Consider the following 18,047-nt stretch of genomic DNA (forward strand, 5'->3'; position numbering starts at 1 on the left):
ATACTTAATAAAGAGAGAAAAGGCAGTGCCAGGGTAATGGACGCCGCCCTGCTCTGTGGTTTCCAGGAGCAGCTTGGAGTCTAACGAAACCTGTCCCACATTTTTTGACTTTGGTTAAGCCTAAGATTTACTCCTTATCTATCTTTCAATTAGCAAGCCTAGGGGAGAGAGGGGTGCTCCTGGAATGCAGAGGGAATCTGCTGGGGAGCATGTTGTGGGGATCAGCATTGCCTCTCTCCCCACTTGGGGCTCTGTTCTGTAGCCTCAAGACCAACGAGGTATCTTGGGGATCAGCCCTGCAGGCTCCAGGAGGGAGAGCCTTGGCACAGCTGCCCCTGGCTCCCAGCCTCTCCTTTCGGAGGACCTGTGGCCTTGGTGCCAAGGAGCGGGGCGGGGAGGGGAGGAAAGAGGACTGGGCCGCGCGAGGACGGTGAGGGGAGCCGCGCAGCCCGGGGCTGGCGGACAGTGGGGGGGAGGGGGCGAAGCGCGGGGCTCCCGCCCTCCGCCTGCCCGCCCGGCCTCCCCGCCCCTCGCTGCCGCTTATTAGCCCGGCCCGCGAGGAGGTGCTCGCACTGCCCCTGCCTTCCGCCCAGCGCGTCCTCTCGCTCCATGGCGTTCCTCGTGCGGCTGCTGCCCCTCGCCCTGGCGCTGGCCCTGGGCCCTGCCGCCACCCTGGCGGGCCCCGCCAAATCGCCCTACCAGCTGGTGCTGCAGCACAGCCGGCTCCGGGGCCGGCAGCACGGGTAAGCCGGCTGCCCGCTGGGCGGCCGAGGGACAGGCTGGGGGCGCCAGGGACAAAGCGCAAATGGAAAGCAGGCAGCTATGGGGCGCTGGCTTGGAGGGACAAGCCCAGCATGAGGTGGAGGGAGGGAGGTGGGGAATGATAGAGGGAAAGGCAGCCGCAGATGCTTTGCACAGGAAGCGGGTGGGAGAGCTGACCAGCGCCCCCAGGCTCCCGCCAAGAGCATAAGACCACCTAACCCTGAGCCTTCAGCTTCTCACAGCAGATAGGAGCGAGAGGGAGTTGGCAGCAGTGCACATATTCCAGTCAAGTCCTTGTCCAGGGCCTTTAGATGTGACACTGGGGCCACACAAGCTGGCAGTAGCCAAGGTCCCCAGACTCCTGTTCACCTGGCCAGGCCCTGCGCCCACCACCTGGCGAGAGACAGTTCTCTCCAGGCACAGCCAGGGCAGGAAAGGCAGTGTGTCATCTCCTCCCCTGCCAGATGAAGAACAGGAGAACTCCATGGCCTCACACGCATTGTACAGATAGGGAAACTGAGTGCAGGAGGGACACACCACTTTCCCACGGTCCTGCAGGGTACGCTGGGGCCAGGATTGGGATCTCTCGAAACCATAGCTGGGTTTATGAAGTTGGGACGTTATCATTGCACATACCTGTTTGAGACACTGAAGATGTGTTGGCTTTAGGAGGCAAACACTGATTAGCACTGAATGTCAACGATAATTAAATATGTGTACTTATGTATGTGTATATATATATATATATATATATACACACACACCTATATAGTCACAGGATGTGGAGTACAGCATAGGGAATATAGTCAATGGTATTATAACAGCTATGTATGATGTCAGAGGGGTAGTAGACTTGGGGGGTTATCATTTGGTGAAGGGTATAAATGTCTAACCATTAAGTTGTTTTGTAAACCTGAAACTAATATAAAAAATGGGTTTGGGGGGTCTTTGTTTGTTTGTTTGTCTGTTTTTTAAAAAAAAAGGAGGCATGCACAGGCACAGGGTTGGACCTGGTAAAGATCTTGGCAAACCCAGGCAGAGGTGGGCAGTATTTCTACATCCCCACTCAGGCCGTCCTGCTCACACATAGCCAGGCTTTGCCGCAGCTTTCAGCCTACCTGGTTGTGCTAATTCCTTTTCCACACGAGGTAAAACTGTGTGTGGATAGAATCGTTGGGTATCAGCCCAAATGCCATGGGGTCTGGCATTCGAACCCAGGCAGTGCCCAGACCTCCACGTGACTGGGCAGATCTGTACTCAGATCAAAACTCAGTGTTAGGGGTCATTAGAGTTGACTTCATAGGACTTTGCAAAGCCTTGGCTGGCTCCCACCCCAGGAGTGCTCGGTGATTGGGTAGTTATCCTGCTTCCTTCTAACTATGGCCTTTGGCACTTACTTGGCCTTTCAAGTGCCCAGGGCTACGGGGACTATCTGACCACTCTGCAGAGTGAAATCAAGCCAGGCCATGCCACAGACTCAATACCCTCCTGGAAAGAGGAGAGCTCTAGGGATGTCCTGGGGTTTTTAGAGAAGTGGGAGAATCACCTTTGACTTAAGCTGGTACAAAAGGGTGAAAGGGCAGGTCAGAAAGACAGGGGGCTATGAGGCATAATAGTTAAAATGTGAGCAACTGGCGTTTTCATTGTCTCTGCCCAGCTCACCTTTGCCGCTCTGCCTTTCTTGCAAATTAAGCATTTTATGTATTTGCCTGGGAGGTTTCTGTTCGCTCAGTATCTTAGCCACTATGTCAGAAGACCCCGATAGTGTGCCCTGTAGCACTGTCGCCCTGAATGGTGTCTGTGCATACCACAGTGGAGCTTCCTCAAAAGTGTTGATGGGTTTCCACCCAGAACCATCTCTGTAGCAAACCTCCTTCCCTTCAGAGCACAGAAGAGCCTAACCAGAAAACAGGGTTTTGATTTTTGTTTTTTTTAATGTAAGTGCTCTTTATTATGAATTTCAGATATTAGATCAATTTCCTCTCCACTCTACACACACACACACACACACACACACACACACACAATACTCCTGCAGGCTAATCCTTTAGATGAGCTCTTTGCTCTGCAGTTGGAAAGGCCTGTAGTGATCTTTTACTTTTAATTAAAGTGTATTGGGGTGACAATTGTTAGTTAAGTTACATAGATTTCAGGTGTACAATTGTGTAATACATTATCTGTATCTCACATTGGGTGTTCACCACCCAGAGTCAGTTCTCTTTCCATCACCATATATTAGACCCCGTTTACCCTCTTCTAGAGCTCCCCTCCCCCTTACCCCCTGGTGATCTTTTCATGGGCAGAATACTTGCACACCCCCGCCCAGGAAAGTTACAATCACAGGCAGATGGACTGTGACAAAACGGTTGCAGGCGCAATTGTGGTTACTCTGATCTAACTGCCCCTGAAAATAGCACGGGGCTGCCTGGCCTTGCACATGGGTGGGGCACCCTGTGCAAAATGGATAACCTTGTTCAAGTTCCAGCCCTCCATTCAAAGTGAGAACTGGTAAAAAGGGAAGAAAAATCCCTTCGCTCTTTTGAGGAACTACAATGTACTCCAAGATGTGAAAGAAGAAATGATGAGGGGGCAATGCTGGTGTGCAGCCCTTTATCATCCATCACCTCTTTTGCATTTATTGTTCATGTTCCCATTTTACAGATGGAGAAACTGCAGCTTAGTGAGATGGAGTGACTTAATCCAAACACAGAAAGCTGTTGGGAGAGTCGTGACTACGACACGATCTCTTCACTCCCAGCTGTATCTGTGTTGCTATAGGGAAGGAAAAAAATACTGAAAGAGAAGTAAAAATGCGTCACACTTCCGAATATCAACAACCAAAACTGGACTGAATTTCCTGAAACATTTGATTTGCAAACCCAAGTTGAACAGCAGAGCTGCTGTGCGTAAGGCAGGAGGCCCAGAAATGGTTTGCTCATTTTGATTAAACTTTGGCATGAATTTCCTATATGCGCAGCCCACCCTTCTCACCCCGCTGTGAGAGGCAGTGGGTCACAGGGAGCCCAGCCTCTGCTCCTGACTCAAAAGTCGGCAGCAGTGGAAACACTCCGCAGAGGAATGTTGGAGTCACTTCCACAAGAGACTCCCTGAAGATGCGCCAAACGCCTTCGGAAAGCTGCGGGGCATTCAACAGTAATTGTTTCCTGCCTGGTCAGGGAGAACTTCTAAGCTTGCACACCTAGGGCTGGAGCGTGGCCAGCAGGAGCTCTCCAGGGGTTGTGTGGGGACCGCTATAACCTGTAAATTCTAGATAGCAAGCAGAGAAGGAAGCTTCCATTAGGATCCTCGAGAGCTGTGGGCATTTGGCCCGCCCCAGCTAGGACGAAGGGGACTTGGGCTCATCGAAGTGCCAGCCTGTGGTTTTCTCTCCTGCCTTCTCTGGCCGTCAGGTTCTTACATCGAGTCTCCAGTTACTGTGCCTCCTTGGCCCCCCGCTTTTGCCTACTGAACCACCAACTGGACAAGAGGGGGCAGCCACATGGTAGAAGAGACAGGGCAAAGAAATAAAGGGTCAGCGTGCTCTGTCACCCCATAACCTGGCTCTGAGTGTTTGAGAATTGACCAAGTTCTTGCAGCTGATGTGATGGGGATGGCAGGTGTAGCTGTCACTGCAGGTGTAGCTGTCACTGTTTCAGTGTCTCCCTGAAACATACCGTGCACATCAAATGATGGCTGTTGATTGCATTTTAAAGTAACAGAGGGATTGGTATGAAAGAATGATGGCTCCGAGCACAGAGGTGGTGTGAAAGACCCCTGTCTCTTCGCTTTGCTTTCCTCTGACTTGTGATCAGCCAGATGAACTGCCTGCCTCCTGCTTGGAAAGACACCCCCCCCCCCAACCCCCCAGCTGTCACCACACAGCCACAGCTGCCTCCTTTCCCCAGGGACTACTTGTGATGGTCCTGCTACCACGTGGACTGGGCACAGTTTGGGTCAGGACTTGGGGCACTAGAATAAAATTCACAAAAACAGCACCCCACATCTCTAAGGAAGAATGTTTCTCAGCATAACCCCGGGGCATTTGCATTCAGCTTTTCCACAGAGCTCCTGAGGCTCCTTCTGAACTAGGTGGTCTTGGGAACAGTATTTTCATTCTGTTCATCCACATGCGTTCCAAGCTGTTCCTTCCCCCGTACGCAGTACTGGGTCCCATCTATAAGACACAAGGAAGAACAAGGCAGCGTACCGGCCCTCAAGGTTATTCAGAGGGTAGTGGAAGAGCGGTGACATGCACGCGTTGGTCAGTTACAGGATTCTGTCTGGTACACGGGTCAAACGAGGGCTGTACCCCAGCTCAGAGGTGGACAGATGAATGTCACGTCGGGCACTGGAAGAAAGCTTCCTGGGAAAAGTGGGACTTGAGCTGTGAACGACTCAGAGTTTCAGAGTGTCTCCTACTGAGGTCCTGACAGCAGTTGGCTTTGTCATCTAGTTTCCGGAGTGGCATTCTGATAGGTTGTGTTTGGGAGCCAGGCAGATGGCCTAGAGACGTAGAGCTTGTCTGTGGATGGAGCTGCCTGGGAGGTGTGGAGCCCAGGCCTCAGCCTCCCTCCATCACAGCAGGGCCACCGCTGTGCCCTGGGATGCCAGGGCAGAGCCTGTGGACCTTTTGGCTCAGTGTGAGGTAGAGACGCAGACAAAGGCTGGGGGCTTCTTGCAAAGCTAGGTTGCTTAGCAAACGCACCACTCTTACTTTGTTTTCTCAATCTGTAACATGCAATCTAAAATGTTAAGGTGCTTTCATTTCTACGTACTAAACGTCCATGTCCAAGTAGGTTACTTACATGAAGAAATTATGTCTATGTGTGTGCTATACTTGGACAGTTTTTAATTTGGGGGGTAACTTCCAGGGGCTGTTGGCAATCTAGGTCAGGAAGTCCAGTGTCTACCTCCAAGCCACCCCCTGGTACCAAGACCTAAAGAACTGTATCTTTTCTATATCTAGAATGATCTGGAAGTTCCAATGACCGAGGAGGACACACAGGGTGGGGAGGACGTGGAGATGGGGTGGACATGCTGACCATCTTGTTAACATGGCTGCTTTTGTTTTCAGCCCCAACGTCTGTGCTGTACAGAAGCTCATTGGCACCAACAAGAAGTACTTCACCAACTGCAAGCAGTGGTACCAGAGGAAAATCTGTGGCAAATCAACGTGAGTACCTATAACCTTCTGAGACCACCAGCCACCAAGGAGTGTGGGATCCATGTACGGCAGCTGCGGGTCCCCCCAGGCCTGGGCCAGCCCTCTGTAAGGTCAGGCTCCCAGGGAGCCGTGACGGTGCCTGTGCAAACATGTTGGAACCGTGTGCTTTGGGAGTGGCAGTGTTAGTAAGCTGGCCAGTTTTATTTTGCATTTTGTTTTTGTTTTTGTTTTGCATTTTTAAGGCTCCTGACAAGACTTGGATACATTTTTCAGGGCTGATTTGAGATTACAAGCAAGACACTTGTGTACATGCACGCGTGCTAAATTCTCATTAAATGATACAGATGTTATTGTTATGGAGAAGCCACCAGACTGTGACTCTAGGAAAGAAAGCCCACTGGCGGCTTATGTGCCATTCCTGTTCTGCAATCCTAAGGGGAACACCCTCAAAAGACTGAGAGTGCCTAGAAATGTCCACATTTACAAGGCAGCGTAGCATATTAAGAATTCCTAATTCAGACATCCTAATTCAAACCCTGGCTCTACCACTTACCTGGGCAAGTTGCTTCACCTTGGTACCCTCAGTTACCTCGTCTGTAAAATGGGATTAACAATGGGGTTAATTAATTATGGGGTTGTTTTCAGGATTGAATGAACTAATGCACCCAAGAGGCTGACTAAGGTGCCTGGCACATAGTAAGTGCTCAGTGGATGTTACCTGCTCGTATTATTCCCCCTAGAACTTGCAAATCTAGGCCACGCAAACAGGAGCGAGAGTGCCGGTGGGGTGTGGACCTGTGTGGTTCCAGTGGGGCTTGTTGGTGCCCCTGGCAGCATGCAGAAAGGCACCTTTCACCCCGACCGTCTGCTGCCTGATGGAAACAGGGTGGCATGCGTGTTCTAACAGAATTCTGTAGAAACCTAATCTGTTTGGGCGCCAGCTGTCAACAGATCTCACAGCTGGCTCTCCCCTACAGACAGGAAGATGTGCTATGTGAAACCTCCTGAGCCACTTGTGAGGGCCTGACCTTCCTCTTGTCTGCATAATAGGAGGATTAAGAGACTCTGAGTACTATCTTGAACACATTCCCGTGTGAGGCATTTTTAAATGCATTGCTTATGACATTGCTTTTGAGCAGACATCTCCTCCAACTTCATAACCAGCCGAAGGAAGGGAAAATGCTCTTTCTTTAAAATGTACATGGAAATCAGTATTCTGCCTTGTGACCCTGATTGTGTTAAGCAATTATCAATCCTCGTGTGAATCAAGGGAAATTAGAGATCAAGGCAGAGCTGGGGAGAGACTAGCAGCTCCCTGGGAGCTGTCGAGGGCAGGTCCATGACAGCTGCCTCTGCACTTGACCAAACCCAGCTTCAAAGCTATGGGTTGAATGAGCTAGGAGGACACACCTCTCGGGTTCAGTGAACAAACACCCAGCGATAATTCTTGCTGCTGTGGACAAAAAGAGATTGTGCAAATTCTAAACCACACAGCCTTCCATGGCACTCAAGTTAAAAAAAAAAAAAAAAAAGAAAGAAAGAAAAAAAAAGAATTCTTTGAGTCCTCTGATTTTTCCCATGTGTGTATATTGTCTACTCAAATAAACAGTTAATTACTTAAACACCGAGCCAGGCCCCACATAATTGCTTCTTGGAAGGTGACCAGAGCGCTGCTCACAAGCAAATAGCTCTTGCACTTTTCAGAGCCCTGGATTTCAAAAAGCTCAATCTCTTTGTTAGTCCCAGTTCCCCTAAAAATGGCACCGGACTTGTGATGTCAAACTGGCAAGAGGGTGGCGTTGGCCATGGTATTTAAGGTGGCCCTGTGTTGAGGCATTTGCCTGACTACTTAACAGCTGATTAACCATGGTCCCTGGCACTTCCCGGGTTGACAGTGCTGTGGACGGTGATTCGCCTTGGCTTCCTGGCTCCCCTACCTGCATCCTTCTCCCTCTGTGAGCCAGGACAAGGCACAGGCAGCACAGCAGCACGTTGACATCCCCTCTGAGCAGATGGGCGCTGAGAGAGTGGCCATGGTGACGACGCCCTCCTCACACCAGTGAGTGCAGGGCGTCCCAGGCACTGGGGAAGGGAATAGATGGGTGGGTGTGGGTGTGGCAGGCGAGCTGTGGAGCAGAGTCGAGCACAGCCCAGTACCAGGGCCCAGCCATCGACCTGGCCTCCCAAAGCCGGAGGGGTCGATGGGCAGGTTCAACTCCTCAATGTGGCCGTTGCTTTGGGCAGTTTCCAAAAAGAGGAAATGAAGACAGAAAAACATGCGTTGATGTAAAACTTCATGATCTAGGACAAGAGGGTCCCTTCCTGGAACACCACGTGCAGCGTCAGGAAGGTGGAGTTGGCTTGGAAGAGGCCCAGAGAACTCAGGGAAGGAAAGGGGAAGCAGTTGAGCTCATCGCCACTGTCCCCAAAAGAGCTGAGACGGAGCAGCCCTGCAGTTCACTGTGTACCCAGAGCCGAGACCCTGTCTGAGCTGCTATTGACCCCCAGGAATTAAGTGCCATGGTGGTCAGGAAGGGAAGGGGAGGGAGATGTGCTGGCTGGACTTCATGTCATCCTGGTGAAAAGGGGTCCCTAGGTGCATTTATTTGGGGGAGGACCAGACAGGGAAATGGGGAACGTGGTGGTGGTAGGAGAGCACAGAGGACCGTCTCAGCTGGGGGCCAACTGGGCAGTGGGAACTTTCTCAGCAAAACTCCAGGGAAGAGACTGGAGCAGAAGTGAATGTTAGGATTAAAGGGAACAAAGTGTCATGGGGGATGGGGCAGAACAGGTCACCAAGGGGCCGAAGATCAGGGATAATTTGCCCTTGAAAGTGGACAGGGACACCAAGCACAGGGCCTGGGGTGAAAACTTTGCAGTATCTGGTCCCACAGAGAGACCCAGGAGCCTGGAACCACCTCCACGGGGGAGGGAGGGGACTGGCCACACTTAGCACTCCTGTCAGGGAACACTCCATGGTCCTCAGACAAGAGCTTTTCTGCATTTCCAAAAAGAGAAGGACGGGGTGTTTGGTGCTATTTGTTTGGTGCTATTTGTCAAGCCCCGACATATGGATTTTATTACAGGAAGTGGTTACCAGTGGGCCTCTATTTAGTGACTTCAGTGAATTTTATTACTTGGAAACTCAAGTTAGCTTTTATTTCAGATCCTAAAGAGCACCAGAGCAATACAATAGCTAATCAAACAAAGAGAGTTACGAGGGAGGGAGACGGCATCCCACTCTGATTTCAGGCCCCGTCTGATCAGTAACCATAAAATTTTTACAGGCAGCAGCTTGAGCGATGGTGCAGGAAATTGTGGTCAGGAAGCCTTGCTGCCTCTCAACAGGCTTCCTTTGTGCAAACCCCGGGGACAGGGAGGCCTACTTAACAGCCAAGTCGGAGTTGACATCATGGGGCTGTAACAGTCATTGCAGGAGCTCAGACATTATAAACATGGCACCGGGAGGCCAGCAGGAGCTGGGAGGTTGAGGTGGCAGCTGTCCATTCCAAAAGCCTTGAAGTTGTTTCACAAGCAACATATTTCACACACACAAGAGCCCTTCTCCAGGGCCAAGATGAGCTGGTAGGACACTCCCCTTTCTCTAGTAACAAGCGTTGCTTTGCCCAAGGGCTGAAATAGTCATACTTCTTCGGCACTGCAGTAAAGCTTAGGAGTTTGACTTTTACCAAAGCAGCTGGTGCATGGTCGCGCTTTTCCATCAGCCAGTGAGGCTATTTCTAGTAGGTCTCCTTCTGGCAGGGCGGCCAGGGACATCGCAGCAAGGAGCCATTCTTGTCTTCCCTGTCCTGTATCCCACAACCTTGGTGCCAAGAGAGAAAAGAAGAGGATGGTGAGAAGCCATCTTGGGAAGCCAGGCTGTCCCCAGACCTGTTTCATATTCCCTGTCCAGCCAGCTGGGACCCATGGATAATCTGCTTCAAAATAGCTGGGATTTGATATACACCCAACACCAGGGGTTCACCGAGGATCTCTCTTGGACAGAGCTTCTTGACAGTTCTGTCTCACTCTGCAAACAAACGCCTGGGAGGTAGCTTAGCTGACATGGAATTTTGTTGGGTTGAGTATTTACATGAATCCATGTAGCATCTGGGGTAAGGCCCTGTGGTGGGCAGAAGAATGACCCCCTAATTTCCACATCCTAATCCCTGAACTTGCAAACATGTTCCCTTACAAGGAAAAAGAGACTTTGCCAGATATGATCAAATTAAGGATCTTGAGGGGAGATAATCCTGGATTATTGGGTAAATTCGATATAATCATAAGGGTCCTTGTATGATTGAGGCAGGAGGGCCAGAGTCAGAAAGGAGATGAACACTAAAGTTGCACTGGTGCGGCCACAAGCCAAGAAATGCAGGCAGCCTCTAGAAGTTGCAAAAGAGAAGGAATGGGTTCTTCCCCAGAGCCTCTCGAAGGAACGTGGCCTTTGATTTTAGCTTCATAAGGCCAATTTCTGACTCTAAATCCAGAGTTGTAAGATAATAAATATGTGTTGTTATACGCTACTAGATTTGTGATAATTTGTTACAGAGACAATGAGAAACTAGTACAGGCCCTATCTATTGAGTTATATAGATGTGTTATGGGGGATTTATTTATTACGATGTGATTTGACCAGTGACCTCATGTAGGCCATTGCTTTCAATGAAGTTATTAACCTAACTTCAATTTTAAAGTTTATACCTGGAGATTGTTAAGAATAAGCTCAACAACTGAGCACTTAGTAAATATAAAGCATCTGTTAAGTGACTTTCTTGTGTAAACTCATTCAGTTCTCATAATCACTCTATCAGATTAGTCTGATTCTTACCCCATTTACAGAGGGGAAAACTAGGTGTCCGAAAGCCTCAGCAACCTGCTCAGAGTCACCCGCTGGTAAGTGGGTCTGCCACTCTCCCACGCTGCCCCCAGGGAGAATCAAGCCTAGCAGCTAGTGTCAGTGATCCAGTAGTGAGCAGCCCTGTAGGTCCTGGGTGATCTGCTCCAGATCTCTCTTTACAACCCCCAAACCTGTGGCTTTGGACCCCAGGGAGGAAGCCTTCTCAGGGTCAGCAGGTGACCAGAGTCACCAACCCCAGTCTGACGTCGTTCTGACTCCCCAACCCCCCTAGTGAAATGAAGGGCATGGGAACTGAGGAGACACAGCATCCAGGAGCCCCCCAAATGCCCTCACACACTGCACACAGATTGCCATGTAAAAATCTAACTACATTGTCTGAAGTGTCAGGCTCATCCCTACGCAAGCTGGGCCTGGATGAGTGGGGTCGTGGGGGGGGGGGGGGGTTGAGGGTGGACAGTAGGTGAAGACAAACCCTTCTTCACCAGGGTGCTCAAGATTATGATTTTCTGCTGGGAGGCTCAGGAAAGCTCAACTGAGTTTCCAGGACCAGGAGAAACGAACCACTCCAGGCAGGCAGTGCGTGGGGCGTATTGAATGTCTAGACGTTATTGGTCTGTGTTTGCTCTGCGATTCCACTTGGAAATCATGACACACTGAATGGTTTACCTTCTGTCACAGGAAACCGGCGCTCAGGCTCCGTTCCTCACCCCACCTACATCCAGGATCTAGTTAATCTCTAACGCATTTACAGTCACCACAGCTGGCCAAAACCACAAAGCACACTTGGGAGAGAGTAATTGTTTGAACTTACTGTATTAACTTCTTGGAAAATGATTTGGGGAGAGAAACCAATACTTCTGCTTTATCCAATCATGAGTAAAAAATGTGGAGGGGACTGGAGGAGAGCTTCCTGAACACCTCTATTCTTAGAACTTGCATTGACACTGTCTTTTTACCTTCCCCCCAATTAAATGCCCTACTAAATCTTCCCTCACTTTCTTCCTCAAATTGTTCTTCTGACCAGGGAAGCTGGGACAACAACAACAAAATGGTGTCCCATTGCCCTAGAGAGATGCTTTTTTCTGACCTGAGGTGGACTGTGTCAGACCAAGGAGAGCCAGTAGCCTTCAGAACAGCTTGTGCTGATGAGATTTGATCCAGAGACCAACAGATTGGTCCTCTGCGTGCAGGGAAGCCCAGGCACTTGTGGAGACACAGATGAGGGCTCCACCATGGTCTCAATCCTTTGCTGCGTTCATCCTAGAGAAATGGCGTCAGCCCCCCACCTCGCCACCCCGATGCTGTGATTGCCCCCAACCCCATCTTCCCACAGCATGTGTGTTCTCCCCAGGGCCAGAGACCAAGGAGGGTGGCACACTGGTCTGGGAACAGGGACTGCTTGTCCAGAGAGGTTTGGTTAAGATTGTCTCAATGCACTATCTTTTCAGTCTGCGGTTTCCAGCTGCCCTCAGTTGCCCTGGGGCCGTGCAGGCTGGCTCTGAGGAGAGCTGGTATTGTTGGGACAGCTGGAAGCAGGGAAACTGCTGGCTATGGAAGCATCTCAACCCTTAGGGCTGCCAAGCTCAGGTTGAGAGGCATGACTTACACCTGCACACCTAGAAAGTGCTAGTGTGCCCACTGTGGGCGGCAGGAGTGCAGGGGAGGGAGGGGGCAGCAAGGTGAGAGGATTAGGAGAAAGCTTCCTGGCAGAGAACCAGGAAAAAACCTTCAGCTGGGGGACTGAGCCCCTGCTGGGGGTAGTGTGCCACCCACGTCCAGCCGCTGGTGACATGGGTGCAGAAAGCCCACCTGGAGAGGCACAGTGAATGCTGACAAAGGTTAGCTCTGATCACATTGGAGAGAACACCTGTGTCCTCTCAATGTCAAATTTGTCAGCCTGCTTTCCCCCAAATATGTGCATTGTCACGAGCAATGGCAATGGGACTGGACTCGATGAAATTCGAGAAGAGCCCTAGATCTCCCCCTACACACACCCAGCTGTAATCTCAAGAAACCCCTTTGTGCCCCAGCGCCCTTACAGCTTTCAGATTCCATCCTAAATATCCTTCTCCACGCTGAGAATTTCTGCTTAGATCTGTCCCTTCTCCTCAGCCCCTCGGCCCTTGCTTCTCCTGTGTCATTCTCACCCCTTCTTCACCCTCATACACACATGACCACAAGAACCATTTCACACTTGGGGAATTGATTTCTTTGTCCTGGTGAGGCCACCTGAGCTGTTGAACTTTCTTGTGGATTTTTGGGATGGAACTCAGATGTAAACACCTGGAAAAAAAGTTGTCTTCTGGTGAGTCACATGACTGGTGGGGGCCAGTGTGGCTGGGGGCTCCAAGGAATGGAGTCTGTAGCAACCATGTACACAGGGGTCCCCAGAAATAAGGAAGGCTTTTAGGAAAAGACCCTCCAATTGTGCTCCAACTCCATAGACTGTCACCCAGGCACTTTTGGAAAGAAACTAAGCTTTGGGGAACTTGATCTAATCCCACATCCCCTATCTTAGCCACAGAACCTGGTATTTATCAGAGAAAGCCTGGGATCTCAGGTGTTCCCTGGTTCTGTGAGCTCAAGGCTCGGCGCTCTCCCTAAGGTTTAGCTGGGAGAAGCTGGCACTCCCTTTCTTTAAAAGAAATAATTTAGAAATAATCCCATTGACTAGAATTGTGAGTGTGAGATTGGAAGGAACCTTAAAGATCATCTAGCTTAACTTCATCTCATTTTGTAGATCAGGAAACAGACCTAGGGGATTGGCATGTGATCCCTGCCGGTTACCGATGGATCACATGCCAAGTCTCCTAATTCTATTCTACTAGGTTGGTGCAAAAGTAATTGCCGTTTAAAAAGTTAAAAAATCATTGCAAAAACCACAATTACTTTTGCACCAACCTAATATTACACCATGCTGCCTTCAAAAGGCTGTGTATCAATCAGATCTTACTTTAGTTGCTGAAGATAAAATTATGGATCAGTTAAGTTGTGTCTTGAGACTACCAGCCCATTAAACCTTATAAGTAGGAATGAAATATTAGAAAAGAAGGATGGGAGATGGGCTGGAGAAAAGGGGCATGAGGAAGGCAGGAAGGTGAAGAGAGCAGGGCAAAGACAAATGTGCATGGTTTGTCACTCCTCAACCGTTTCCTGTGGGGTGGAGAGGAGAGCCTTTCTGATCAAGTGACACATGGAGATCCCTGGCAGCCTGAGAAGCCTAGCCAGTCCATCTCTAAAACACCACCTTTGATGAGAGACGGATTAGACTTCATCTCATGACTCACCAGGGCTTCCCTGCGATAACTCTAATGGAATTAGTAAGCGCAGAATGTCTGGACTCCTTGAGAGCACCCTCCCCCACTCCCAAGCCCTAGTTCTTCCCAATCTGCCTGCCTCTCTTCTGGTGAGGTCATTGCACAGCCTATGAGAGGCCCATGGTGAGCACTTCTGTGATAAAACCCACTGCGATTAAAGTCTGGGTTCTCTCCTTCCTGTATGAGAAAGGAAGGGGCAGGACATGACTCTTTGCGTCTGGTTCCAGGGCTGCCACGGAGGGGTTGTGCTCACACTGCCAGTGCAGAGGTGGCCTTAGGCAGAAACGGGGGATTTGATGTGAAGCAAGTCTTCGGTGTAGGCGTTTAGCACACTGAACTTCTTTTGCAGTGATATGTGAAATTCTCATTCTTGGGGCTTCCCCAGAATGTGGGTTAGCTGAAGCTAAGTGTTCCAGACCTCCAGAAGGAGGTAAATATGTTCCGTGATGGACTGGTCTGAGTTAGAACAAGAAAGTTTTAAGTGTCTGCCAAATGATTTCATGGTTTAAAACTGTAGACTGCCAGTCTTGTTCTTCCAAATACAAAGAATCTTGCAAAGTGGCAATACTGGTTGTCTCCTAGAAGGAGGGTGGGGGGGGGTAGGGTGGTTGAGGAATCAGGGTAGATGGGGATCACTTTAGTATATCGTCCTTTGTATATATTCAGTTTGAAACCATGTGAATATTTTCATTGATTAAAATTTTATTCTTAATTTAAAGAAATTTTAAAAAAGCATCTCGATAAAAGGAGCTTTGTTTTTATTTTAATTTTTAAAGTTTTAAAGTTTGATTGTAAAGACTGAGAAAAACTTGATCATATACACACTACCCTTCTTGGTTATTAAACTGGAGAGCTGGAAGGCCATGAGAGATTTAATCCAATGACCATTGCACGATACGTACATACATTTTACAGATGAGGAAACAGGCCCAGAGAGGAGGCAGACTTGCTGGCGAGGTCCCAGGTAGTCAGGGGCAGACTCAGAGCTGGAACAGGTCCAGGGCTCTTTCTGCTTCTCCCTGCTGCCTCTCAGGAATGCTAACCATGGGTCCCCACAAATTACATTGCAGAGAAATTCTTGGTATGATTTCGAATCCCACTGTTGAACGTGCTCCGGCAGTCAACTGACGGTTCCCAGGTGGGTTGCTATAGACAGGCAGCCGCTGGGGACCCTCTACAAAGCGGAGGAAGGATGGCAGGCTCCTTGCCCGGAAGGCACACGTATGACTTAATGATGATCTCCTCCGCGAGCAGGCTACTTTACTCATCCTTTCCCTTCCTTGTCAACGGAGGCCATTCTTCCTGCAGAGAGGACTGGTGACGAGTGAGGCGCAGGGAAGCCCTGCCTGATACTACAGATGTGTGTGTTTCATTGCAGAGTCATCAGCTACGAGTGCTGTCCTGGGTATGAAAAGGTCCCAGGAGAGAAAGGCTGTCCAGCAGGTGAGTACGCCAGGCCTTGCATGTTGGTGCGGATGGAGGGAAGGGGTGGGAGAGAGAAGCAGGCGCGTTGAAGGCAGCAGAGTCTGAAGGAGGGTCCGAGGGATGAGGCTGTGTGGCATTTCTCCCCATGTGCTCTCTGGCCTCTAGGCCCCGTGCGAGGGCCAGAGGACGGAAGCTGGAAACGGAGTTTTCTGTACTGCTCCTTCCTATTCAAGCTGACCTCCTCGACAAGGTGCTGGCACCGACTCCAGTTCTGACCCACCTGTGCTCTTCTCACCAGGCCCAGGCTCCTCCTAGCCTGTTGGCTGTGGCTGGGAGTGAGTCTATGCACATCCAGCATTTCTGATCAGCCCTGCTCAAGAGCAGATGGGATAGGCTTTATCTCCAGCCGGGCTAGGAGCACCAAGCCACCCTCCCTCACTCTGACGAAACTCAGCCCACTGGAGTTCCATAGGAGGAGGCTGACAGGTCAGGCAGGCTTACCCACAGGCAACAAAGGGTGCCATGAATGGCCCCAGGGGGCCAAGGCTGCGTGGCACCTGTGGATTTCATCAGCACTTTCCCTTTAGCTCCACATACCACCAGGGGCCGTGCAGAGGAGGTTTCTTTTTTAACTGTGAAATGTTTGCTATTTTATTCGTTGACAATATGAGACTGAGACTTAGAAGGAAGGGGGCAATTTGGTTGGTGCCAAGGTCACCAAGGGTATGTGGTTGGCATGGGCTGGGTTCCTTCCACTCAAGTTCCTGGCTTAAATGAAGTTTTGCTCTGCTGACGTTAAAATGATTGAAATTTATCAACCAGTTGAGTTCACGTAGGGAGGCTTTTTTGACCAAGTTATTTCAAGAAGCGTGTGGCAGGCGTTAGGCTCCCCAGCGGAAGGCGGTCTTGGGGCCTTCCGACACACGTGCGCAGATGTGCCATCCTCTCTGCAGAATGGGGGGTTGGGCCCCCAGGCCCATGCCTTCTCTGTCCTCTGCCCCTACAGCCCTGCCACTCTCAAACCTCTACGAGACGCTGGGAGTCGTTGGATCAACCACCACTCAGCTGTACACAGACCGAACAGAGAAACTGAGGCCTGAGATGGAAGGGCCTGGCAGCTTCACCATCTTCGCCCCCAGCAATGAGGCCTGGGCTTCCTTGTCAGCTGTGAGATGACTTCCTTTTGCCCAGGGGACTCTTACTAGGAATTGCCTTTCTTCTCAGAGGGGTGGGCGAGTCGCAAGAAGGGTGAAGACTCTAGTGTCTTCCCACTATTTCAGGAAATGGTTTCTTTAACCCTCAGCTAAAGCCAGGGAGCTTCCAGGGCCCCGTCTGTCCAGTTGGACAAACAGACCATGGTGCGCCCTGAGGAGAGCTCCTTGGCAGAATGGACACCTGGGGTCACTGGGGCTTTGGGAGCATGTTTGCCGGGGTAGCCAGCAAACATGGGGTCTGCAGGCCCCTCACTGCCACGCTGACCTTCTTCACAGGAAGTGCTGGACTCCCTGGTGAGCAACGTCAACATTGAGCTGCTCAACGCCCTTCGCTACCACATGGTGAACAGACGTGTCCTCACAGACGAGCTGAAACATGGCATGGCCCTCACCTCCATGTACCAGAATTCGGACATCCAGATTCACCACTATCCCAATGGGGTAAGGGAACCCCTGGTACAGAGCCTCACCCTGTGCCCATGCTGCGCCCCTTCCTACTCCCCAGGTGGGGCTGGTCTCTGGGGTTTGGTCCTGCAGGAGACGTCAGCTGTACGTCAGCCCCCACCCCCTTGCCCCTGCTTCTCCTCAGACCCTCTAGTCCTACAGCTGATGGAACCCACGTTCTGTGCTGTGTCCTCCCTGCCTGGGGCTTCCAGACCACGCCTCTGATGTGTTAATCGCTCGTCCTCACTTCTTCTCTGGGCAGATCGTGACCGTCAACTGTGCCCGGCTGCTCAAAGCTGACCACCATGCGACCAATGGGGTGGTGCACCTCATCGACAAGGTCATCTCCACGACCACCAATAGCATCCAGCAAATCATTGAGATAGAGGACATCTTCGAGACCCTTCGGGTGAGGGGCTGCCCTTGTGGGAGGGCATTTAGGGAACAGGGAGCACCTTCCTCTAAATGCCCATGAACATGGAGAAGCCACTGAACAGACCCTCAGCTGGAGTGCAGGAAACATCATCATCCCCTGCTGGCAAATTCCCTCTGCCTGCTTCCTCCTTTGCAAACCTTTCCTTTTCTGACTCGTCTGGAAAGTTCCATGTTTTGTGGCTGCGGGGTCCTTTGAGCCTGCAGTGCAGGTTCCAGAAATGGGAGGGACTTCCTCCCAGGTGGTGATTCCCACATGTGGGACTAGAATAAATGGCCTGTCAGGCTGCATGATCTTCTTGACCACATGTTCCCACCATGGGACCCCTGCCCCAGCCATCCCCACGTTTCCTGGGAACCCAGGCCAGCCGAAAGGCCAGCCATGTGGACACGGGAGCTGGGGTTTGACTTCTGGCCTGGCTTATGAC

General features: G+C 50.7%; 1 protein-coding gene across 2 annotated transcripts in view; it reads left to right on the forward strand.

The window, feature by feature from the left end:
* Positions 1-429: 429 nt before the first annotated feature.
* TGFBI (transforming growth factor beta induced) overlaps positions 430-18,047 on the forward strand; it is a 32,131-nt gene continuing 14,513 nt past the window's right edge. The window contains exons 1-6 of one of the 2 annotated variants that reach the window (XM_081035408.1): positions 430-743; positions 5,837-5,935; positions 15,483-15,547; positions 16,536-16,696; positions 17,020-17,184; positions 17,450-17,596. In XM_081035408.1, the coding sequence (XP_080891534.1) occupies positions 610-743; positions 5,837-5,935; positions 15,483-15,547; positions 16,536-16,696; positions 17,020-17,184; positions 17,450-17,596 (771 nt within the window). In that variant the 5' untranslated portion in view covers positions 430-609. The remainder of the gene's footprint in view (positions 744-5,836; positions 5,936-15,482; positions 15,548-16,535; positions 16,697-17,019; positions 17,185-17,449; positions 17,597-18,047) is intronic. The other variant, XM_081035407.1, reaches the window with a different exon arrangement.

Source organism: Rhinolophus hipposideros (genome assembly GCF_964194185.1).
Source record: "Rhinolophus hipposideros genome assembly, chromosome: 23".
Taxonomy (NCBI): Eukaryota; Metazoa; Chordata; class Mammalia; order Chiroptera; family Rhinolophidae; genus Rhinolophus; species Rhinolophus hipposideros.